The sequence below is a fragment of the Canis lupus genome, chromosome 27, assembly GCF_003254725.2.
Source record: "Canis lupus dingo isolate Sandy chromosome 27, ASM325472v2, whole genome shotgun sequence".
Classification (NCBI taxonomy): Eukaryota; Metazoa; Chordata; class Mammalia; order Carnivora; family Canidae; genus Canis; species Canis lupus.
Window position 1 is genome coordinate 9,586,666 of NC_064269.1, and position 26,364 is coordinate 9,613,029.

The window sequence follows — 26,364 nt, forward strand, 5'->3', positions numbered from 1 at the left end:
AAGGGTATAATAGAGAGAGAAGAGGCACTCTAACCATATCATCAGAAGAGAAAATCCTTTTCGGATCTTAAAAAAGGTGGCTTTCTCAATGACAGAAAAAAAGATTTTGCTGTACTCCTAAATTGGTTCCTGCCTCTCAAGAACTAAACAAAACACAGGTGTAAATGAGTCACCATCTTGCTACCTAACATCCTTACACATCCAGCGTAGAGAGGTTATATGCATACATATGCATGTCTACACACACACACACACACACACACACACGCTCTTGTATAATATATTCACACGCAGATCTCTTTATGAACACACATAAAGATGTACATTTATGTGTATTGTTTTTATGAGAAAGCAACATCTATAAGTATCTTCCAGAAAAGAATTCTCTCGTTTATCTTATAACCGTCACAACTCTAAGCATAGAACTTGACACATATTTATAATATCAATAAACATTATTGCAATTAGAAATATTAAAGGATATAAAAGATATTAGCGCTAAAATGTCAAAGAGAATTGCATGCACTATACACAGTACATATAGAAGCGTGAAATAAAAGTGCACAAAAGATATCCATATCTCCTGTTTCATCAAGGATATGGAAAATAACATATGCAATTGTTCAGACTAGAAAATGGACTTCTATCTTGTATTTTGCTGTGGTAGAGACTCAAATAACGTGCCCTAAGAGGTGGATTTTTGTAATGAAGCTCATTTTAAAAATGAAGCCACGGAGTGAAAGGTTGATGGATTGCCTTTGTCCCATAGTCCCAACCCTTTAAAATCTGAGGAATTATTTTATTTTCTGTAAGAAGATAAAAGGTCAGAATACAGTATCTGATCCAACTGTGGGACTCTTCTAAGGTCATCTGAAACTGCAGTGGGGCAGACTGTCTAGGTTGAAATATTGTGGTTGTTTCTTTTAGATAATTTTATGTTTTATTATTTATTTTTTATTTTCTTAGGGAGACGGGAAGAGGGAGTGGGAGAGAGAATTTTAAGCAGGTTCCATGCAGGGCTTGATCTCCCAACCCTGAGATAATGACCTGAGCTGAAATCAGGAGTCCATGCTTAACCAACTGAGCCACCCAGGCACCCTGATAATTTTGTATTTTAAGAGCTCCTTTTTCATATGTATGTTGTTTTTAGACATTTGTTCTGGTATAGTTTGTTGAATATACTCTTTAATATCATTGGGGCTCTTTGTAGGTATTAAAGCAGAACAGGCCTTAAGAGCTTTCAGTGAAAAAAAAAAAAAAATCACATGGAGTTAGGTGATGATTTTTTTTCTCCAGCAGATTTTCACTAGCTTAATGATCACCTTTCCTTTCTTTCCAATAAATCTAAATAAATGGAAGAACACGTTTCATACCAAATTTAAGGGCAGCACTGACACGAAAACAAGAGCAACAAGCTTGACCTTTTCCTTCGGTGAAGTTAAGTGTCATGGTCTCTTAAGCATTGCATAGGTACTGTTTTAAATGATAAATCCCAGACACGTTACATGGATTTTGGGTGAATATAATATCGGATGTGAAATATTCTGAGAAACTGAAAACATTGATTTTAAAAATAGATTGAAGCCTATTACTCATTCTTTAACATTCAGCAAGTGCCTAAAATGTGTCAGGTGTATGGCAAGAACTGAGGATTCAAAGATCTGTGATAAAAATTCTCTATCTCAAGGAGTATATTGGCTAACAGGGAGTGGGTGAGAGAATGAATAATCCTTGACAGTGTGATAAGGCCTAGTCTAATACTAACATGAACTATTATTCTAAGTGCTTTCCATGCATTACATCAGTTAATTCTTGCAACTCCATGAGGAACAAATAGGGTAACAATCCCTTATATCCAGTTCTGAGCTCCAAAAACCAGACAGCTCTAGAAGTTCACTGTTTATTTTTAAAATTCACTTGGAAGAAAAATTTAATCTGATAGGATGCTCTTTCTCATCTTTGTTTATCCAATTTGAAATGAATAGTCATACTTTCAGTACAAAAACATTTGTTTGATTACTTTACTGAGTACTGTCCCAGATCCTGCTGGAGATTTTACTTGTATACTATTATTAGGTCCATTTAACAGAGGAGGAACCTGTGATTTAGAGAGATAAATGATTTGCCCAAGATGTGACAGTAAAATGCAGAGTTAGGATTGATCACAGGCAACCTGACTCCAAAGTCCAAACTCTTAAATACTATATATTCAGCTTTCAAGTGTTATAATGGAATTGAACCCAAGCGCTCATCTCAATTTTAAGGAAAGTTTTCTAAAGAAGGAGGTATTGTTTGGTTCACATGGGAGGTGAGTTAGACAAAGAAAATGAAGAACTTTCCTGGCAAAAAGCAAGGACACATGAGGAATATACAGTAAATGGCTGGTCTGATCCTTGGCCTTTAATAGAGTTTCAATAAGTGACATTTTAAAATAATGCAATGGGGGAGTTTTAAGTGGTGCACTTTGGTGAGAACAATGTATCATAATGAAAGTCTTGGTGAGTAAGCAGTGCCTTCAGGGCTAGGAAGGACCAGGGCATGTCTCTAAAAAAAACTTAAGAGAGCAGAAGAGAGAATGGAGAAGAGAGAGATAGAGAAGATCAGATTTTATTTGAAATGTCATTGTGGTAATGGTTTGGAGATGAACAAAACTGGAGGCAGTATTGTTATCAAGAATCTATTGCAATATTTCAAGGGTAAAGGAAATATTTTGTGTCCAAATTTGAGCAACTGAAGAGCAGTGGGATGGAGAGACAAGTGAGGAGTATGGAAATGAGAACAGCCAAGGAAGCAGAACCCAGATGAATTGGTCCCCAGATGTGGTGGGTGATGTGGTGGGAGGAAGGGAAGAGAAGTGGTCCCAGCTTCCTGGTTTGAGAAGAAGAAAACCTTAAGGGTGGATTTAGCTACAGATTCATCTGTGGGTGGGAAATCTGAGAGTGTTCTTTCCTGATGACCTGATAGTCTTCTGTGAAGTTATTGATAGAGTGATGTGCCATGAGTGAGGGACTGAGGATGGGGCAGGCATTTGAAGAGAGAGCAGCATAGCTGCTGAGGGGAAGGAAGGGAAAGCAGATGTACAAACTGTCACTGTAGACTATCTGGAATGCTGTGCATTAGCAAATCTCTAATGTTTGTTTTCACATGTTTGAGATACACTTTATAGTTACTGATTCACTCTTTAACAAATATCCATTGGAGACCAATTTGTGCCCGTCGTGTGGATGTCAGGGATAAATTGATGAATTAGATCTAAGGTATGCTGTCTAGGTAGTTATCTGGCAGATTTGGAGTGGGGAGTATTTATTAAGTTTATTGTCACCATCAATAGAGTAAATTGAATTTCCTAATATGACTTTGCTTCTGTAGTTTGACTTCTTAATTCTTTCTTTGCCATTAAAAAGCAAAGCAAAGCAAACCAGACCAGACTGAAACATAAACAAGAATAACAAAGTTCCCAAAAGTAAGAGACCCACTCCTCTGTTTATCTCACTACTGTCTCACTCCCAGTCACCCAGATTTGAAACATGCATTATTTTCAAAGTCTTTCTTCCTCTTGGTTCAAAAATTGATTTACTGTGATTCATCCATCAGTTCTATGTTTCAGTTTACTCCTCCTCCATGATTTTGTCCATTATTCTGTCCCTCTCCTCAACATGATTGTGGTCCACAAAAGCATAAGAAAATGACTAAGACAAGACTCCCGCCTTAAAGGGATTTGAACCTTATGATTTGGCGCTCGCTTCCCAACTATTCTGTGTCCTGTGGTACTTCCCTATGCTGCATATATATATATACATTGCTCAGCACAGTGCTTGCCAGGTGATAAGCACTCAGATTCTATTTGCTTTTCCTCCGTTCTCCTCCTCCTCTTTACCCTTTTGCTTCACCTCTCAATGTTGTACAGACTCCTGTCTCAACTCCCAGTAATAACCTAGTTCTGACTCAAAAGGAGAAGAATCAAAGGAAGAAAGAGGAACTTAAAAGAGAGAGAATGATGCTGGCTTCCATTAGGACACCCACTTTGTTAAGGAGGGTTGGTCTCTCCTCCTCTATGTGTTGTTAATTCCCTAAAAATCAACCCCTGTTTATCATGCCACCTTTTATTGTACAGCTGGAAGTGGCTTTTTATTGCCTGCCAGATAAAATCATGTATTCCTATAGACACTTATTTCCTCACTGTTCCCTTACGGTCATCACCTGTACCAGCTTGGCCACTTCAGGACCCTGCCATAGTCCATGCTTTTACCTGTTGGACCTGTGTTCTCACCGTATAGAATGCTCTTCCCCATTTTCCCCTTTTTCTGTTAAAACCCTTCCCATTTTTCAAGACTCACTTGTTTGGCCTATTGCCTACATAATACTTTCCTAGACCCTTCCCACCTCTCCCTCATTAAGCCTCATGAGATCATCTATAGGTTGTAGCTTTTTATTTTATTTTTTTAAGAATTTATTTATTTATTCATGACAGACACAGGCAGAGGGAGAAGCAGGCTCCACGCAAAGAGCCTGACGTGGGACTTGATCCCTGGTCTCCAGGATCACACCCCAGGCTGAAGGCAGCGCTAAACCGCTGAGCCACCAGGGCTGCCCAGGTTGTAGCTTTTTAAAACACTGAAGGCAAATCCTAGCCTTGTCCTTCCTAGCTACATGATATTGGGCAAGATACATATTTTCTCTAAGAAAGCTCTAGATTCCCATTTATAGAACAGGAATAATAATAGTGCCTCCCAGGAAAGGTTTTTGTGAAGACTGAAGGGGATAATGCATATGAAATGCTTAGTACAGTGCTTCCTAGCATCTAGTAAGCACTCAATAATTAGCTAATGTCATTATTTTTACTATTGTTTTCTCTCTTAAAGCACTGAACACTTTTGAGAATATATCATGGTTATCTATTTATGTCACCAATCCTGTGATGGTTCAAAAGTTTCTTGAGGTCATGAACCCCATGGTGTTCATGTAGCCTTGCATCTTCCAGAGCACTCGAATCACATAGAGAAGCTCCATAAATGCCTTGAAAGAAAAAGTATAAATCATCTGTATACAAACACAAGAATCCGGGTGCCCAACAATGTATCTAGACAAAGATTATTTCATGAAATGCTAGAAGAAAGCAAAGCAAGTTTTTTTTGCTGTAAAATCGGAGTTTGGATTACCTTGCAAAACTATTGTAAAGATAGAGGGGAAATTTGAGTGTGCTTTGGTTGTTAAGATTCTTGATCAAATAAGGATTAGGAAGAGTGACTGAGCTTACAAGTGAAAGGACTAGAAGAAAACAAATCAAGCATGTCAGGGAAAAGAAGTCTGAACAAATTCCTAGTTGCCAAACAAAATGAAGAATAACAAGAAGTCAGTATTGAATTGGTGTGGTCAGTGAACAGCAAACGTGACTAGTGAATTAAAAATACTTGGGTGTTAAAAATGAGTGTTAGTGGGTTTGCTGCCAATGTGGACACTGAATAGGGTTAAAGTATAATTTCTTGTAGTCCCTTTAATACTGTTAAAATTAGGTTTCTGTTAAAATGGCATTGTGGTAGATTTTTCTCTGTAATATAAAGTGACTAAGGTAATTGTAAGAAACAAAGTGAATAGCTTTTGGTAAGTATGATAGCAGGCATTTTTTCCCCTTGATGTAACCATAGAGAGTAGTAAGTTTTAAAATCAAAGAAATGTCCAAAATGCATTTGATTTCAGAAAAGAGTATGAAAAGAGAAAGCTCTGTGAGACATCTACATTTTCTCCACAGAATTGAAATAGAAAAGAAAGGACATTATTTAGCTAATAGAGGCAAAAGAAATTTTCCACTGAAGTAGATAATAAGATGAGAAAGCAACTAATATTTATCAAGTGACTATTCTTTGCCAGGGTCTTTACATCCATCATGTAAGTGTACTTTTTACAACAGTTCTCTAATGTAGGTCTTAATCTCTTCATTTTAAACTTAGAAAGATTGGCTTATTTTCTCAAAGCCAGTGAGAACTAGGAGACAATGGCACCAAAAATCAAGCCTGTGTAGGGCACCTGGGTGGCTCAGTCAGTTAAGCGTTGGACTTTGGCTCAGGTCATGGTGTCAGTGTCCTGGGATCTGCCTGGAGTGGGGCATTGCATGCAATGGGGAATCTGCTTCTCCTTTTTCTCCCTCTGCCCCTTCCCCTGTTCATGCATGCTCTCTCTTCTCTTTCTCTCTCCAATAAATAAATAAATAAAAACTTTTTAAAAAATCAAGCCTGTCTAGGAAACCTACATATCATACTGCATCCCTGCGATTGATCATTAAAATAGTATGTCATTTTCTCATTTTTTCTCCATTGTCCTTTATATTTAGTTATGATCCTAGTATAGAACAGTTGATGGGAGACATTTTAAACCATTCAATGAATGTAACAATGTCCCCAAGAGTCAATAGTCATTAGGACATACATGTTCTGATTGCAGAGAAATGTATTGCTGGTGCCAGTAAACCCAATGTCTTTGTATACCAGACTACTAAATATCAAGGGGAAGGAAGGAGGATGAGGTAAAAAGGAGTTCCAGTTCTTTCTGATAGACCCCCAAATCATCTACCATTTGTTGAATTGTAATACAGAACATTCTTTAAATTCAGTCTGTGCTCAATCTTTGCAAAGATCTGCCATAGAATGATTATTGTGTCAATGTAGTCAGGGACTGTGGGCAAGTCCAAAGTGTTATTTAATTTCATAAGTAGAAATGGCTTATCTGAGGACTCACAATGTTGCCATTCTTTTTAGAGTCCAGTAAGAGGCCTTAGTGTCGCAGACTGGTGGGCTATCTTGTTCTGATGTTCTTTACCAGCTGGTGTAGGTAACTACCTACTTACCTTGGTAGGAACACATATGAGTGAAATTCATGGATGAGTTTCTGCAACCTCATTGATACCTTACAGCAAGCAATCTAGTCTACAGAAATATAGAAGAGGAAAATGACTAAGTAGCTCTATGTTTTTGAGGTAAATCATCCTTCTAAACAAATAGTTTGATGGCTTTATTTAACAACTCCTAATTTACTCTTCTGTGGGTCTTCTTGCTCCGATTTATTCAGGCTTAAGCCTGAGGGAGCTTGTTCCCCGGCCTCTAATAAGCAGATAATAGTTAAGACCTGAGGTAGGTTGTCACCATGCCTAGAGCCATATCCTGCCACATTCTAAGAAAGAATTTACTCATTGTAAATTTATATTCCAGGGAACACTTGGGTCAGGGAAAGTAAAGAAGCTTTCTTTATGGCACTTAAACTGTATGTTCTGATAGCTGCTGTTTTCCCAACATTGCTGGAATTTGGACAGGAGAATAGAAGATGCAGCATAGACAATATGATTCTTGTGACTGAAAAAATCCATCAGAGGAAAAGAAAGATTCTCTGAGGATAGTGAATGTGTATTATAATCTCTTACCAGAAGAGCAGAATCTAGAGTGTAAAAGTGTCAGAGGATCTAGTAGATTGGTGGGGGATGTGAAGCAGTATTATCCAAAAGCAGTGGACCTTGTTGCCAGGGCCTGGCCGGGTGTCAGAGGAGAGAACTCTTGGATAGTGGAGGTGTCTGTTTGCCAAACTGCATTAATGTTGAACTTCCAGAGATTTTTGCATTGGAGGAATGAATGCTTGAGTCTAAGTCCTATGAGCTAGTCACTTTGTCTCACAAGTGTTTGTACTTGACCTTATAGGTATCTTACTTTTCTTTTGAAAACTTCCCTCAATCTTGTGAAAATACAGATTTTAGTATGAACAGAAAGTTACTTCAGTCCTTTGCCCTAAGGACTTCTATAATTTTACTAATGCTCTTAATGTCTTAAGAATACCAAATAATGCAAAAAAGAGATAACTTCCTAGTTGGGAAGCAATGGAGAACTCCATATATAAAGAAAAGATGTTAAATGGTATAAATATTAAAAACCAAAGCCTCTGGACAATTGCAAAGGAGAACACTGGGATATAAAAAATAGATTAGAGGGGATCCCTGGGTGGCTCAGTGGTTTAGCGCCTGCCTTTGGCTCAGGGCATGATCCTGGAGTCCTGGGATTGAGTCCCACATCAGGCTCTGTGCATGGAGCCTGCTTCTCCCTCTGCCTGTGTCTCTGCCCTCCCTCTCTCTCTCTCTCTCTCTTTCTCTCTCTCTCTCTCTGTCTCTTATGAATAAATAAAATCTTTAAAAAAATAGATTAGGGAAAACACACACATTAAATGTGTCAGGCAGTCCTACTGCTTGCCAGTCACTGGCTAGTTCTTGCAGTCAGACGTGATTCACAGCTCTGCCCTTACCAGCTGTGTGATCTCAGGCAAGCTACTTGACCTCCCCAAGCCCAGTTTAATTTTTTTTAAATAATGATAGTGTTTCCTAATTAACATGAAGATTAAATGAATTAGTGTATATTACGAAGTATGTGGTATGCAGTAAGCACTGAATTGTAGCTACAGTTTTTACAAATCATTCAGGTTCATTCAAATGTGTAAGAGCCTCGAGATTCCAAAAACAAAAGAAGTACTGTTTCAATTAGAGTCTGCACCTTCCCTACACACATAAAAACATCCACATCAAATGCTCCATTCTCCATGAAGTCAGTCTTGAATTCCTGTCTGACCCAATGAGATGATTTCTTTCCCTTTTGATCTCTGGAGCTCTCTGTAAACAGGAGTTTCTTCTTCACTTTGGTCTTTTTCATAACAAAGCCACATATTAAAGGCTTTTGTGTTTTTGTCTTATCTACCCAACTAAACTAGAAGCTTTTTGAGGGAGCTACCATGTATAATCACATATTTTTATAATCATATTTTTAATCCCAAGAAAATTGTAGTACACGGCGGCGGACCTTGAAGAAAATTGCATGTAATTGAACTAAGATGTAGCTATATTTAAATTACTTTTTGCTCCTATTTTCCGTAGTATTTGCATTTTGTGTCATAGTGAAATTCTTGAACAGAACATGTGCTATGTGTATTGTATGTCTGTGTTGAAAACATAGTAAGAAAAGCCGTATGAATTTTAACGTGGCCATTTTTGTCTCTAGATAGTACATTCATTCTGGAAACAGCTCAATATGAATACCAAATTTCAAGCTCAATTTAAATCCAACTGTATGTAACTATGACCGATGATGACCTGTTAGGTATGGAGTCTTAAAATGATTTAAGACATTAAGCTACTCAGGTTAGGAGTTGATCAGTGAAACTAAAGTATTGTTGTTCTATGTGACATTTGCATTTAGATAAGTCCAAGTGTATATATTATCACTTTTTTTTTCTGTAGAGAAATTTGAATATATTGACCCTTGTCACCGGTAGGAAATCAGTTTTACAGAGTACATAAAGATGCTTAGCAAATTATGCCACATAGAACAAATCTTTGCCAGCTATCCCTGTAAGATTAATGATTCTACATGTAATATACTGTGATGATTGACAACTACATTACTTTTGCTTAGTACTGTTGAGTGGTGGTGTTTTCTTCCTGAATGTTGGTTTTTCCATTTTATTTAAATTTAAAATGTATCGATACAAAATGTGATCAATTTTGGTTAAAATAATCATATGCTAATATTTTTAATGAAGACCAGTTACAGAAAGTTGTATTTGGTTTCAATCCCAGCTTTTACCTGGACTCTCAAGTACATGAGAACAGTGGAAGTCTTAACTGAGGATGTGAAAATAGCATTGAAACTGGATATTATGAACATCACATCTGAAATGTCTGCTTTTCAATATATGTGAAATAAAACTTGGAATTCATTTACTGCTGCATCCTGCCGCACTCTTCTCAAACACTGCCACATAATATTGATTTAAATTTTATCTTAATATTTCCCTCCTTATTTAATTTATTATATGTTACAAATGTTGGAGGAAGTATTAAAAAAAGGAGAGACTCACTAGTGGGCTACTGGTGGAGTCCTTAGGGATCTGTGATTCAGGGAAAAGGCAAGAAGTTGACATTTGACCAAAGCTGGAGAGAGAGCAGCAATAATTAACTATTTATTGAGATGACCTTATAGAATATTTGCTCCTTGCCTCATTCACATTCTGTTTTGTGAAGGGCTATCAAATTAAAGTTAATTCTTCTGTGAGACATATGCATTTTTAAAAACTTTTTCTAAGGTCACAATTTACTGTTAGCTGATGATAGTAAGTGTAACCAACTCTAAGTAGTGTGAAAAATTCTAAAGTGACCATGCAAAGGAATTAATACTTTCTGTTTTCAAAGTATGTCTTGCTACCTTAATTAATATTTGAAATATCCCAAATAGAATGTCACCATAGTAAATTAGTTGAAAGGAAAAAAACACAGTTTAGGTTTTTGGTGGCCTCCTATGTGGCATCTTGTCTACAACTGAACAAATTGGGATTAGCTTAAATTATAAAGGTAGAGGAAGTATTTCCTAGCTTTAGTCCTCTGGTCATTTATTCTTTTAATTATTTATTTAAGAAACATCATTTGAACGCTGAAGTGAAATGAAGTACTAACAAAAGGACAAAATTCTTGGCGTGCCTGTCTGGCTCAGTCAGTTAAGCACCTGCCTTCAGCTCAGGTCATGATCCCAGGGTGCTGGGATTGAGCCCTATGTTGGGCTCCCTGCTCCACAGGGAGCCTGCTTCTCCCTTTCTCTCTGCTGCTCCCTCTGCTGTGCACACACACTCTCTCTCTGTGTCAAATAAATAAATAAAATATTTTTTAAAAATACAAAATTCTTGTCCAAAAATTAACAGTTCCCAGTAGGGCATGAAGATGGAGAATCAAGGAGAAATAGACATTTCTGATAAAATATGGTAACAGGGCCTTGTATGTGCTGCTAGGGAAAATAGCCAGCAGTCCCTAACTCTTCAATGGGAGGAGGGAAGAAATGTATTTGTACATAAAATAAGCCTTGTTAGTGTGTTCTTTAGAAGTGGTAGGAGTCTGCTTGGAGAATCCATGAGGCAGGCACCTCAGGCACAGGGAACGATGTGGGTAAAAGTGTGCGTGGGTGTATTTCCAAACCTGAAAACTGTCTTTACCCTTGGATTGCTCAGAAGCACGCTTACTCACTTCAGTGACCTTGGGAGTAGATGACAACAGCAGTAACCAGATACCGAATTGTGTAATTAATTAAAGTGTACGGGAATTATCATACTAGGTGCTAAACTGCATCTTGTTAGGTCCCTCCTCTACCCAGTGAGTTCCGTCTAATTAAGAAGACAACCAAGGCAGAGATGAAAACAGCATCAAATCAATCAGCAGCTGTCTTTAAAGAGCCTACGGCTGTCCATATAGAGATTTATGGATTAACTGCAGCACTTTGAATTGCACTGGGAAGAAAATTGGCAGCAGGTGCAAACTTCAGAGTGTAGATTTATTTTGCTTCAGGCAGCCCAACCCAGAGGAAGGTAGACTGCCCATTCCTGTCCCTCTGAAATTTTATAGTGGTCCAACAGTAGCCCCTATCAGGAGACCCATGTGTAATCCAGGTACTTTCTAATCTATTATCGATAGGCATGAATTTATAAAAACTGAAAGTTTCGGATACTAGATGATAAAGGTGGAATTTTGTACAATTTGGAAACTCAGCCAGAGATTTGGAGGATAAGATATCTATTCATGCAATTCTAAAACCTTAATGATTGAGAGCTCTCTTTCCTCTGAAAGATTATTGGGAATAACGTCTAAGAATTTTATTACAGAGCTATAGTTCAAACTATTATAACTTTGTGCTTAGATACAACACAGGGTATAAGATGTTAATCTTTATTTGAAAAAAAAATAGCATTCTATTTTAGTAGTTGAATGAAGTGATTTTAGTCTAATTCCAACATGCCCAAAGCAACTTTTTTCAAAGTTAGAGATACATTACTATTATAATATATTGTCTGGAATAATATATATATTGTCTAGAATACAGAGTTCTAAAACGAAGAGCAAATATATCTTTTTTGCTTTGATGATTTATTTCCTAGTGAATTAATAGCTCAGTTAATATAAGTGGATTAAAATATATTTTTAATTTTAGGTCTAAGTAGTATTTATGTAAGAGACCAAGTGATAAGTAGTGCCAGTAGGGATTTTGCTGAACTAGTTTGTATACATTTCCTCACTTACATTTCATTTCCTGCTCATCTGGATTTTGATGTCAGATCTGTTTTCTTTCTCATATTCGCTGCATTTATATTTTCCCCTGCATTTTATTCCCTGCATTTATATTTTTGCTGAACACTGAGCTAGAATTCCAACGTTACCTAATAACTCCTGTGAACTTGGGCAGGCGACTTATGTGCTCTGAGCCACTATTGACTCATTTTTAATATGGTCATAATGATATTGGTTCTGCCTCTCTCACAGGGGTGCTAGGAGAATCAGATGATTCAGTGCTTTCTGAAGTGTCAAGTTGCACACAGTGAAAGGAAGCATCATATTGATTGTATGTTTTAAAGTTTGCCTTTGCACATATCAAAAAGGCAAGTTGTCTTCTTTAACAGAACTCTGATGCATTCTTTGCAGAAGGAGAGAACTTCCTACGGAGATCAGATATTCTCCCGGTAGTTTGCATGGGTCTCTTTGTGTCTGGAAGTAGGGGTGTAGGTGTTAACAGGTGTTAACTGCACCCTAACTCCCAGAGCTTCAACTCCATTTTCCTGCAGGCCAGGATTCATGAAGCAATACACTCTCACATCCTTCCCTAGCACCCTTTTCATGCTACAGGGTGAAAGGTTAGGGACCAGATTTATGTCATGAGAATAACAACCACAGCAACTGTATACAGTGGCTCTGGGATCCACTTCTGAGAATTATCCACACTCTTGCCTCTCTTCTTCTTCCATCCCTTCTTCCTCTTGGTCTTCTGTCCAAATCCTTTTGCATTCAAGGTTTGTGAGTGTATAAACTATGTATGCCTGTCCAGAAAAGTATGCAATACTTCAAAAAGAGGAGCTCTTCTTTAATATATACTTTGTGTAGGTCTGTGTTTGAAAGAACCAAGATGCAGGTACAGTTTAAAATGCAGTCTCTTTGAAAATCTAGCCTTGAGTAACAAGATGGTATTTCTCATTTCAGAACATGATGAGTGTATCACAAATCAGCACAACTGTGATGAAAATGCCTTATGCTTCAATACTGTTGGAGGACACAACTGTGTTTGCAAGCCAGGCTATACGGGGAATGGAACCACATGCAAAGGTAAAAGATTTAAACACTAGTGCCTGTTCCATTAGGGTAATGCAGTCCATCTTCACCCCACTCCGCTCCTCATCACCGTTATTTCCCTCCTGGGTACTTCCCGCAGCCACTGAGAGCTTTGCAGTGTGGCTCACAGTCTCCCTCCCGGGTTATGGTGGTGTTTAAGTGGCCAAACTGTTCAACGATATTGATTTGATGGTCCTTGACCTTCACCACTGTGGTTTCCGTCTCTCTTCTAGTCCAGCAGACCATACCCATAATCACGCTCCAGCACTATTGTACGGAACCGTTCCACATGTGAAATCTTAAACTTCAACTTTTTATTGTCTCTTTTTTAAGACTTTATTTATTTATTCATGAGAGACACACGGAGTGAGGCAGAGACATAGGCGGAGGGAGAAGCAGGCTCCATCCAGGGAGCCCGATGGGGGACTCAATCCCAGGACCCCGGGATCGCGGCCTGAGCCAAAGGCAGATGCTCAACCACTGAGCCACCCAGGCATCCCTCAGCTTTTTATCGCCTTACCCCAAGTCCTCCTGCTTCCAGTCTGCCCAATCTGTTCTTTCCATGACTCTTGTTCTTCAATCTCTCTGACCCTTCCTTTTCTTTCAATTTGCCAGTCTCCTCCCAGGTTCCAATACTAATTTTTCAATCTAAATGTGACAGCTGTATTTTTTTTGGCAGTGCAGTCAACCCATTTGTTCTACTACCAAAATCCACTTTGAAATATCTCTGTTGGGATCAGTCTGGCAGTTTTTCTTCTCTACTCTCTTTGGAGCTCTTGAGTACTAATTCACTGGGGATATTGGGCCTCTATGTTGTGGTTTTCCATTTTTTACTGGTTTGTCAGTACAAATCGGTAATTCTTTTAAAAGGCCTATGGAGCTCAGATTTTCATTTCCATCGGTGGATATTCCAGCAATCATGCACTACCATCCACTAATTTACTCTTTCACCAATGCCCTCTTTTCCTTCATCAAATGGGCTAGCCTCCTACTTCACAAGGGAAATAGAGGTTCTATTTTGCACAAATTCCCATGGGCTAAAGTCCATAGTCATTATTATGTCATATAGATTTTTCTTATTGTTTGTATAAAAACTACCCATTTCTCAAATACAAGTGCCCATTATCGTGGAGTTTGCTAAAAACAATGTGCTATGGGCAGCCCTGGTGGCTCAGCAGTTGAGTGCCGCCTTCAGCCCAGGGTGTGATCCTGGAGACCCGGGATCGAGTCCCATGTCAGGCTCCCTGCATGGAGCCTGCTTCTCTCTCTGCCTGTGTCTCTGCCTCTCTCTTTCTCTCTTTGTGTGTGTGTGTCTCTCACTAATGAATGAATAAAATCTTTAAAAAAAAAAAAAACAATGTGCTATGGCACTGTGAATGTTGGAGGTAGGAAATAACTAGGGATGGCCCATGAGCATTGGTCTTTTTTTTTTTTAAGATTTTATTTATTCATGAGAAACACAGAGAGGAGAGAGAGAGGTAGAGACACAGGCAGAGGGAGAAGCAGGCTCCATGCAGGGAGCCTGACGTGGGACCCCCGGTCTCCAGGATCACGCCCTGGGCTGAAGGCGGAGCTAAACCGCTGAGCCACCTGGGCTGCCCTTTTTTTTTTTTTTTTTTTTTTTTTAAATGAGCATTGGTCTTAAGATCTAGTCTCCAGTATTTCATTGGATGCAGGTATCAATGGGCCAGAGGATTACTCTGCTTTGTAGAAGTCTATGGGAATCTTTAGAGCATTATGAACAGGCCTGTTCACTTTAAGGTCTAAATCCCAAAAGATTTTGTCAGAGAAACTAGACAAGTCCTGAGAAAGACCAGACATTTAAAGTCCATTGCATAGGGTAACTGAACGCCTAGGACTTCCTCAAAGCCCCCAGATATGCTGAGAATTTGCAGGGGAAAAGGGTTAAGATTTCATCTGAGAGCCCAACTTCTCACTCTTATTTCTGTTAATGTGAAGAATAAAGCTTAGATCATAACGAACTCTTGCAACCATGAGCAGATGCAGACAGGTAATTCTAATCTTTGAAGGAAGGAGAACTTTCATGGGATCCAGAATTTCTGCTCGAAGTTCAGACTATAGGTTGCTTGAATAAAGATGCTCCAGTTCATGTGTGTATCCTGCTGGGAAGGTCAAACACTGAGAGATAAGTAGTGTAGATGTAGGATCTGAATCACTGAGTCCTGCGCTGTGTCCTTACACATCATTCCAAGGAAGATATACACACGGTTTCATAGATGGACCCTTTAATACTTACTTAGGAGGTTTACATTCTCAAACTCTTTGCAAATCCTTGGTCCCTAAGTAAGCTTTTTGTCTAGGATGAAGATAGATTAGGACCTACAGCCAGAAAAGCCAGATGGCTTCTATGTGCCCCTTGCTTTAACTCAGCACCAGAATCTCAGTTGTCTACATTTTACCACTCAGAGAAAGTTCACCCTAACTAAGGAGAGGAAGCACATGCCCAAAAACAAGAGAAAAAGCTTTTACCCCAGTGCCTGGAAAAAGCTGATCTAATTCATCCTTTAAAGACCTTGCCAGGCTGAGGGAATGGCCCCTGAGAACAAGCTTCAAGTGGAAAGAGAAGCATCTCAGGGTACTTAGTCTTACCCATCTTGTTTTTCTCACCTGCTTTGAATCATGCAGCACATCTCAAAAGATCACCTTGCCATGGCTAGATCTTGGCTCCTTTTCCTAATCATAGGAAAATTTCCCTCACTCACAAACCCATTGTAATACAACAGGCTTTTCAGTGCCTTTGCTCTTGATCCTGGATCCTGACGTGTTCTCAGCAGAGGAATCCAAGGCTCCTTCTGAGACCACTACAGCAAACTCTTACCATTGGCCAGTTCATCACTGGACTGATTTAGAGCTTTGTGAAAGATGGGACATTTCTCTAACACTTGGCACATCGGCCAGTGTAGAATGATCAGAGTCTCATAGGAGTCGATCATTGCCTATTTCTTTATCTCAGGCTCTAGATGGTAGTTTGCCCCTCGGGAAAACTCTAGGATAGTTGCCATTTTTTAATGTCAAGCCAGACTATTACAATGAGATGCAACTCTAATTCTCATGTCTTCCTGTTATGTGAAGTTAGTCTTTTGTTAAAAGAAAAGGTAGTGTTTTATTCTGCAGGTGAAATATTTCTGTAATTTTGAAAAGAGTACTGTTTTACAAAATGGGTTGAAGTTTCTTACCTTCGTGGAAAATCTTCTATGAATTTGAAATTATAATAGCATATATAATTTGATGTCCGCATCTTCAAAGGAATAAAGGAAAAGTTGGGTTTGGAGTACCTTGAACTACACCTTGAAAATGCTAAAGTCATGTATCTGAATTATTTTTAGCATTTTGCAAAGATGGCTGTAGAAATGGAGGAGCTTGTATTGCCGCTAATGTGTGTGCCTGCCCGCAAGGCTTCACCGGGCCCAGCTGTGAAACGGGTAAGAATATCATTGCATCTTCTAGGAAATGAATTTTTACGCCTATGTATAAAGTAATCCATGAGGAAAATAATGTTTCAAGTTTCAAGTGGCTCTCAAAGCATGGCACGATTAATAAGGAAGCGCTGGGAGAGAGGAGGTGGGAACTTTCAGTGATGCGTACTCACTGGGCATTTTCCCAGAGTCATTCTATGGAGGTTTTGCAGCTATAATGACTAGGAGAATATTGAACTTTTAAAGAAAGATATGTGGGATTGGGCAGGATTTTGTGACTTCATACTTCATTTTACTCATTGGGAGCCCATTTTTCCCAGAATCTGGATGACTATATTAAAGCATAGAGTTCAAGTTTATGGCCAGCTCACTTCCTAGGACATACTACTTCCTGCATCCACATTTGAGAATTTTTAATGTTTTTGCCCGGCTCATTCAATATTCATTCATTGTTATTTATTTACAAAATATTTGAAGTTTTCTACTTTCTAATTTCCTCATCCAAGTTCATTCTGAACTCGCTCTTTCTGATGGATACTAATATTAGAAACATAGATATATATGTATTATATATTGCATAATATATATAATTGTACAGTCTGCATATATCTTATGACCCACGCTAAGATATTTTGTCAATTGAAAACACACCATGAGAATATTAGCTCTTAAATTAAAATCAGGTTGATAGTAGTTTTGATTGCTTTGGGTTAGTGGGTTCTAATAGTAGATAACCTCAAAAATTCCATTATTCTCCCAAAGAGAAAGCTGCTGCCTCTAGTGATTGCTGATTGCCATCTTACATTACTTTCCGTAAATCTCTATATAATAGATATGGTGCATGTCCTCACTCCACTTACAGAGTCATCTGGTTTAATAAAATGCTGACAGATAAGAATGTGAGACAGAAAGTGTTTGGACCATTTGGGAAGTGAAAATTTCCCTGAATAGGTCTTGTCACTGTGCACAGAAGGATGCCCACAGAAGGGCTTGCATCACTAGATTATTTCTGTCTATAAGTACCTCTAAGCTATATTCTTCAAACTTCAGTGACTATTTGGTTACAAAGGTCTCTAATAGAAAATGGATAGTGGCCATATTGGAAATGCAAGATTCTTAAGGGACTCATTTCCTAAATCAGGAGTTCCAAACCCATTATGCATGTGACTCACCCAGAAGGCTTGTTAAAACTTGTTAAAAATACAGAATTCTAGTAATTAACTATCGTAGGATTTACTAGGTCAAAATCAGGCACTTCTAGTGCAGCGGTTCTGCAATGTTTCTATGCCGTGGCCTCCATCAGTACACCCAAACACATCAAGGTACACTGTGGTCCTCCTGCATGTGTGTGGTGAATGTTTCCTGAATATGGTATTTGGTGCTGTTTCTAGTATAGAGTCTGGATACAGAAGTACTGGCTTTTTCAGGACATCTCCATAGTGTGTAATTTTGAAATAAAGGCTGTCCCAGAACATCTGAGATGAATAATGGCCATGCCTAATTCTGCATATCATTCTTCCACTAGAAAAAAATGTTTCATATGAGAGTGTGAAAGTCTGAAATGGAATAAGATTGATCTTAGCAATGTAAAATTTAAAACTAGGGAGTTAAAAATAACCCAATAAATATTTAACTTTTTCTAATTATCTTTGAATGTTCAGTCTATATGAAGGCAATCCCAGACTTCCTCTAAGTAACTGAATATAGCAGCCAAGAGCTTCGAGGATAGAACACATGTGGGTTCAAAATCTAGTCCTACCATTTACTTTTTATATGGCCTATGGGCAAGCTGCAGAACTTCTCAGTCCCTTGTACTATCTATATATCACCTTACTCTTCACAAGTCTCTTTCAAGATAGGTATTACCTCCATTTGTAAACAAAAATATTGGGTTCAGAATGATGAGTTTTTTTTTGGAAGGCTGTAGAGTTAACAGCTGAATATAAAGGTCTTTCTACTTCTAAAGGCAGGTTTTGTTTTTGTTTTTGTTTTTGTTTTAATCTATATCAGCGTTTTTCAAAGTTTCTTCTGAAGTCTTTCTACTGCCAGGAGAGAAAATGTCTTCACTCAGGGCCATCCTGAAAAGGCCCACCACAAGGGTACATAGCATTTCTTCAAAAACTCATGTTAAAAAAAAACAAAAAAAAACTCATGTTTTTCCCTAAAAATTCATTCATTTCTATTCCATAATATATGAAAATATTTAACTTACTTAGTACCGTTGAGTTAAGTTGGTGCTTTAAGACATGGGTAATAGTTTGTCTCTGTCTTCTAGCATCTCCTGGCCTAATACCACATTTCACTATTTAAGAAGCAAGGCATTCCAGTCTCCTTCCTGAGGAGTTGTAATGATAATATTTGCCTCAAAGTATCTGTCCGAGTTATTACTCCAGGTTAGATCCTAATGTCCCTTCTAGCACCATCACTTTCGTTGACATAGTTATAGACAGAAGTTGTGCCTTTTAAAAAATAAATTTAGAGGAGAACCACATGAAATAATCTGTTCACCCATTTATTCAACAAACATTTATTTAGCATCTTTTATATGCTGAGCACTGATCTAGAAACAGGGTCTAGCAGTGAACAAAACTGAGGTCTTATCTGCATGGAAATTATATTCCAGTTGAGTTAGAGGGTCTAAAGTAGGAAAGTGAATAAATACATAAAATGCTATAGATATTTTAGGGTAATATAGTTGCTGTAATAGGTAATATAGTTGCTGTAAAGAAAACTAAAGGAGATAGTGTAAAATTATTTTTATTAACCTATGGCTCTTACATATGAGAGGTATTGTTATTATTGGTATTTACTTCATTAATAAAGGTAACTAACATCAGGTTCTAGATCAAGTCACAAAATCTCAGTGACTATTTCAAAAAGTGTTTGCTCACTCGCATCTCAGTTTGATATGTCAAATGTGGTGGTGGGGAGGGTTCAGGGGCATTATGATTAGGCCTGCTTAAGCCAGGCTCCTGGCTGTTGCCATTTGATGAAGAAGTCATGCCCAGCACAGACATTTTATTGCCACAGAGAAGAGGACCGCAGAGAAAGCATGGAGAATATACCCCAACTGGTACCGCCTCAGACCAGAAATGACATACATGTCCCTTCCTCTCACATACCATTGGTAAGAACTCATCACATGGACTTGAGGGGATTGAAAAATGTAGTTGAGCTGAATATCCAGGAAAATTAAACTGGTTCGTGATTATTAGGCCAGTTTTTTGCCATATCTTCTGGCTAGCATTGCTGGTACTATTTAAACAATCAAACCATTTTTTAACATTGTCTCATCTAATCAGGTGGAAGAACTGAGTTACTTCCTTTTCAACCACTGCCTTCTTTCCACCTCTGGTGGGGATCCTTAACTTGGAATTTCTGAACCTCTGCAGGTCTCTGGATGGACTTTGGGGGTCCATGAAGTCCCTGAATATATATGTATGTGTACATTTTTCTGCAGAAAGAATTCAGAGCTTTTAAAGATAACATAGGAGTTCTATAATTTCTAAATAGTTAAAACCACTAGGAAGAGAATATTCCATGATTTATAAGGAGAACTTCCACCACCTGTGGAAGGTGATCCAGATGCAAATATCCAGTATCTTCTAGTATGTTTCTTTGGGGCTTAAATCTCAAGACCCCACACTGAACACATCATTTCAATGACTCTTGGCTTACCTCTTCTCCCTCTTCTATTAACAAACCCTGGTTCTTCACTTCTAGTCTTTATTTACCAAGTTTCGTTGGCCAGTGAAGAAAGAATCACCCACCTCTTATCCCCTTTCATCTTCCATCAAGTCCTTTTGATTCTCTTCACTAGGGTCTATTTCTTTGCCTTCTGGCTGGTACTTCAGTAGTTCGGGGCTCTCGGGTATATCTCTCTCCAGTCAATTCTCCATAGAGTATCTGAGCACAAATATCTGACCTCACATTTCTTGACATGACCTGTATGGCCCTTCAAGATTTGTCTCCTGATTATCTACCCAGCTTTCACCCTCTTGTCTTTCCGTCTCTTCACCTCATTTACAGCCCTAGGCGTTGAGTCTCATGGGGGTGAAGTATGTATCTTGTTCATTTATGAATCTTCAAAACATATTGGTGAATAAATAAAGACATACATGAGTGGCCAATTAAATGAGGAGGTAAAAGATGATGTGGCTGCATACATATTTGCTGGACTTTATTGTACATTGGTTTAAAGAGGCCTTCAGGGTCATCTGGTCCTAAACTTTCATATGGCAGATGACATAATCAAGGCACAGAAGGGTGAAGTGACTTATATAAGGTGTTTCATTATAGATACTGATCTGCAATTTAGAACTCAGGTCTCTGATTCAAAGTCTAGTGTTTCTCTTTTCCTTCCTTCCTCCCTCCCTTCCTTCCTTCTTCCTTCCTTCCTTCCTTTTCCCCCCTTCCTTCCTTCCTCCTTCCCTCCCTCCTTCCCTCCCTCCCTCCCTCCCTCCCTCCCTCCCTCCCTCCCTCCCTTCTTCCTTCCTTCCTTCCTTCCTTCCTTCCTTCCTTCCTTCCTTCCTTCCTTCCTTCTTTCCTTCCTTCCTTCCTTTTTCCCTTCCTTCCTATTCCATGCTGTATGATCTGGAATTTATCCAATTACCTCTCATGAGGTCTGTTCTTTTTGTTTTCCCCACCCCTTCAACTGCCAAATAATTCTGTTGTCTTCATCAGTGAAGACCACAGCAGCTTTTCTCTCCCAAGGTAGAGAAAGCATCAAGACTGTCAAGATTTTATCTAAATTTTGGCCTGCTAGAGCTAGATGGTGCCTGATAGCTTAGAAAAGAGACTAATTCCTGGCCCCAGTGGCCCTCTGTTGAGCCCTCACAATGGTATTGCTGAGCAGGAAGTAATAGGATTTACTAGTTTCTTGAAAGACAATCTTAATGTGCATGATATTTACCAACCCTTGTTACTCTGTTGAGGTCCCCCCAGCCCCCCTCCCTAATTTATTGAGTCTATTTATAAATTATCTTACTGAAATGGTTGAATCCTTTTACCAACTTCACAAAGAGGCTGCTATGTGTATTTTCTACTGAGCAAAATTAATTTTTCATGGCCTTCTTTTTTAGCCACTGTGTAAAATCACCCACATGTACAGCATAACTTCATTTTTAATTAAACATCCTAATATTCTATCAGGTGTTTAACTTGGATTTAGCAGGGTGATTATTTCTTGGATAACTCAATAAAATGTATTAGAAATCTCTATGCAGAGGTTTCACAGCTCTCTCATTGCCATCCTGTATTTGTTGCACAATCACTAAACCTCAGCAAACATGTGTCTGATGACCTCATTAAATATGCAAAGCTGTCTTAGTATACTAAAAGTAAATCTTTTAGTCATGATTTACAGCATAACTCGAAGAGATGTGACAGTCCCCTATAAGTAACTGCCGACTTAAATCAAATTAAAATGTTTATAACTGGGGAAAAGTTGGGATCAAATGGCAATGCTAAAAAAGATAGGCTGTAATAGCAAAGAAGAGGAGATTAGACATTTTGGTGATAAATGGCTTCTTTTTTTTCTGTGTGTAAAATAATGGGTTTCTTTGCCACAGATCAAAACATGGAGATGAGATTTTAATTATTTTTAGTGAGTAGTTAAATGAATATAAATTCAGGTTGCATTCCTAAGTGTTTATGTAGCTTTTTAATATCTGTAGTTTCAAAATGATAAAATTAAGCATGAGGCATATATGAATGTTGCTTTACTTCAAAGGTAACTATAAACTGCTGGAGGTTGATTGATTTTTAAAAGTCTACATTATTACTGTTATAGTGTAGGTAATCAAAAATCCGTTAATTCATTTATAGTAACAAAGTTATTTTGTTAGTTGTATGTACAGTTAGCATTTATTATTAATGTCAAATTGTGTTATATTTCCTGATATGGTTAAATTAGCACATTTTTCACCATTAAAGGAATATATTGATTCAATTTCATGATCATGTAGCTTTCTTTTAAAGTAATATTTTTCAGAAGCTTACATTATTTTATATCATTTCACATAGGAAGAAAAAAACTTCAAAGCAAGAGAAAATTCAAAACATTTCTGGTATAGCATACTTTTTTTTTTTTTACCAAGATGATTCAAAGCAAAATTCCATCACCAAATGTGTATCTTTTTGTGGGAGGACAATTTTAGGAAGAATTTTGAGATAATATGGTTAATAAGGAAAGAAAAACTTTAGATACCTTTGTTTTATCAATACAGGTGATGGTTTTTAGTATTATTTTGAATTCATTTTTTTCTAGCTAAACAAATACAAATTTTATATGCAAAAAAACTATTCAATAAACTTTATTGTAATAAAGAAAACCCAGGATGAAGGAAGTTCAGCTTCTGATCCTTCACGGTGTCTATTGAAGTCACTTTTCCAGATTTGAATTTCTGAAGGGGAGAGACAAGACTCAGAGCTGATCATTTGGTGGTTTTCATAATGTGGGATCCTATACCCATGGACGGATCTGTTACCTTGCTTAAGATAGACTCTCCAGTCATACTTCTTGAGATGCTTCTGGTCTTTAAACCTGCTATCTAATGATAAAAGTGATTGAATCATATTTGATGAATGAGTGTGTTTTAATGAACCTTGGATAAATTAGGGATTTAGATCTCAATGTGATATTTTTCTTGTTATAATTTTTTTTTTTTAAAAAAAGGAGAAGAAACCAAAGAACTCTCACTGAAGGCTTTTTGACCATGTACTGAGTATGAATTAACTTGGGTATTTAATATCTATCTTCTCTTTATGTAGGCAATCCTTAACCTTTTCAAAATAACCCTTGAATTGATTAATATTATGCCAAACCCTGAGCTTCCTGGAAGCACTTAACATAGTGGTTTAGAATATTAAAAACTGAAGTCAGAGACACATGAATCGGCATGAGTCCTAGCTCTACTGTTGACTAGCTGTGTGATCTATTCTGTTATTTCATTTTTCTATGTCTTAATTTTTGTATGTATGAAATGGATGATAATATCTATCTCATGGGTTTATTCTAGAAATTAAATAATGTAAGCAAGGCATACAGCATCATTCTGGAATGTGATAAGTACTCAATGAATGATATCTGATGTGATTGTATTATACATTTTAAGTAAAATGTTATGTATAGAACTGTTTGAAGCTTTGGAATCCATTGCGTTAGCTGGAGATACCCTGAGATATTATAAATAAGGGTTAGGAGTAAGAAACAATTCTAGTTTTCTTGATTCACTTATAAACCAACTTTAAGTATAGTTTTACTAATTTAGCAATTTGCGTTCTTTACATTTACTTAAAATTGCTTTATTTTGATTCCAATGCATATCTTAAAAATTAATGTTTTATGGAAATCTAAGTCTTTGTACTATTCAAAAAGTAGTTAAAAGTTCTTAGTGTTAAATCTCAAAGTCATTTTTCCAAGTCCTTCAGATTAATTGGAAAAAATCTTACTCTTTCCATGTATCAGTCATGTATAATAGATAACAATTCTGATGGGGAAATATTTCAGACTCTTTTATTGTAAGGCCTACCTAATTAACATTGGAAATGAGTACATATCATGGAGTTAATATAAGGGGAAAAAATAGCTTCAAGCTGTTAGAGGGCAGTTCTCCAAGAAAAAAAGCCTAATGGAATTATTTGGGAATTTGGAAAAGATCTTCAGTTTTGCTTTAAAAATATTGATAATTTTTTTTCAGTGAGTCAATTATGAATATAACATATTATAATATACCCTTGAATTCCTAAGATTCATTCCCCCTTCTTATTTTTTATTACTCAAAACAAACCAAATAAAGTTATTTTTATATTTTTAGTTGCTATTATTCTAAAATTAATCAACTGATAGTTCGTTAAGAATTTCAACAAGTAGTATATGCACATAGTATAAAATTTAAAAGGACAAAGAGCATATAATGAAAAGTAAATTTTCTTTATACCCTTTTACCAATCATTGCTTCTTCCTACACTTAACAATATATCTTGGAACTCATACTATCACTATATCCTCATTAGACAGAGTGATTTAAATAAGAAAGCCAGTCTTATCAGAGCAGATTTTAATCTGTACCTCTGTGGTTGCCAATAAGAATCCACATTTTGGGGACCAGATCTTTCTCTTCCTTTGGGCAACCCCATACTTTGATTGGAAATGTTCTGTAATTTTCTTATTCATAAATTCCAAATTTTTTTACATAGATAAACTGATGAACTTTTATTCATTAGAAGTATGATAGTAGGACAGAATTCATATCCTGAGAAGACATGTGAACATGATAAAGACATGAAAGTTATCAGGGTCCTAGTCTTCTTTAATCCAGAATATCTCAAAGATACAACATTTAATTCACACTCAGATTATTTTTGCTTTTTGCATTCTCTTTCTACCTTCTGTGCTTTGTTTCTTTCTTCCTGAAGGACCTCCTTTAGTACCCTCTCAGGGTGGGTCTGTTAGTGGCAAACTCTCACTTTGGTCTGAAATGGGCTTTATGCCATTTTTACTCTTAGGTTAGTTAGGTGTCGATTTCTAGCTTGCTCTACCTCTAGAACACTGTGAAGGAGGTATCCCATTGCTTTTCAGGCCTCTGAGGCTTCTGTGTAGAAGTCGACTGTCAGTTCGATTGCAATTCATTTGAAAATCCTTTTTTGTCTAATTGCTTTTAAGATCACCTTTTCCCTGGGGTTTGTGGTTTCACAAATGCTTTGTGCCTGGAGTTGAATTTATATTTATTTATCTTGCCTGGGGATCCTTTAGATTATTGAATTGAAGGAATCATCTTTTTTATCCATTTTGGAAAACACAGTCCTTATCTCCTTAAGCATTGTTTCTCTCTCGTTCTCTTTATTCCTCCTCTTGGCTTTCCTCTTGGATATATGTAGGCTCTTATCTTTCTGTATTTCTTCAACTTTCTTTGGTATTTTCCATCTCTTTATCTCTCAGTGCTGTGCCCTTTGTGCTTTCTTCATATCTATCCCCTAGTCTATCAGTTATCTGCTCAGCTTTTCTAATCCTTTGTTTAGCTGATCCATTGATTTTTTTTTTTTTTTTTTTTAGTTCAATAACTATCTTTTTCACTTCTAAGAGTACTCTTTTTCAAATTTTTGGTACTTTTCCCCTTTGTTCATAGCCTTGTGATTTTTCATTCCTTCTTTTATGTCTTTTAACAATTTTAAACATGCTTATTTACATTGTCATCTGTATCACATTGTTCTATCATCTGAGTTTAAGGGGATCTAAATCTGCCTTTTATTATGCTTGCTGACTATTGCCCCTGATGCAGTGTTTCCTCTTGTGTTTTGTGCTTTTGATGTCTACTGTTACCTTCATTGAAGATTTACCCGTAAAACCTGAGGTCTTTTCCCTCCAGAGAAATCTTGCTTTTGCCTCCCAGGTATGTAAGGAATATTACAATTGATGTTTGTGTCAATTTCCTTGCCAGGTAATATACACACTAGTGACAGAAATTGAAATCTCGTAACTCTTTAAGAGAAACGTTTTTTTCTCCCCACCTGAATATAGGCAAAAATAGTGTCTCCTCCTAATCTCTTGTGATAGTGGGTGTTTTGTGTGTGTGTTTCTATCCTATACTTAAACTCATGCAGAACTGTTCAAGGAAGTCTTAGACCTTGTATGGGACCAGGTCCTCTCTGCTCTCACATGTGAGAGTCCAGATCTGGTGTTCAGCTTCCTCATGAGCTATATAGGAATTTCCATTTTTTTAAATGAGCTGACTTATGAATTTAATATAATATATTTTTAAGCCA

At 37.4% G+C, this 26,364-nt stretch overlaps 1 protein-coding gene across 3 annotated transcripts in view; it reads left to right on the forward strand.

Annotated features, from left to right (window-relative positions):
• NELL2 (neural EGFL like 2) overlaps positions 1-26,364 on the forward strand; it is a 381,417-nt gene that overhangs the window by 269,944 nt on the left and 85,109 nt on the right. For all 3 annotated transcript variants that reach the window (XM_035707259.2, XM_025477348.3, XM_049102609.1), the window contains 2 exons: positions 13,034-13,156; positions 16,510-16,605. In XM_035707259.2, the coding sequence (XP_035563152.1) occupies positions 13,034-13,156; positions 16,510-16,605 (219 nt within the window). The remainder of the gene's footprint in view (positions 1-13,033; positions 13,157-16,509; positions 16,606-26,364) is intronic.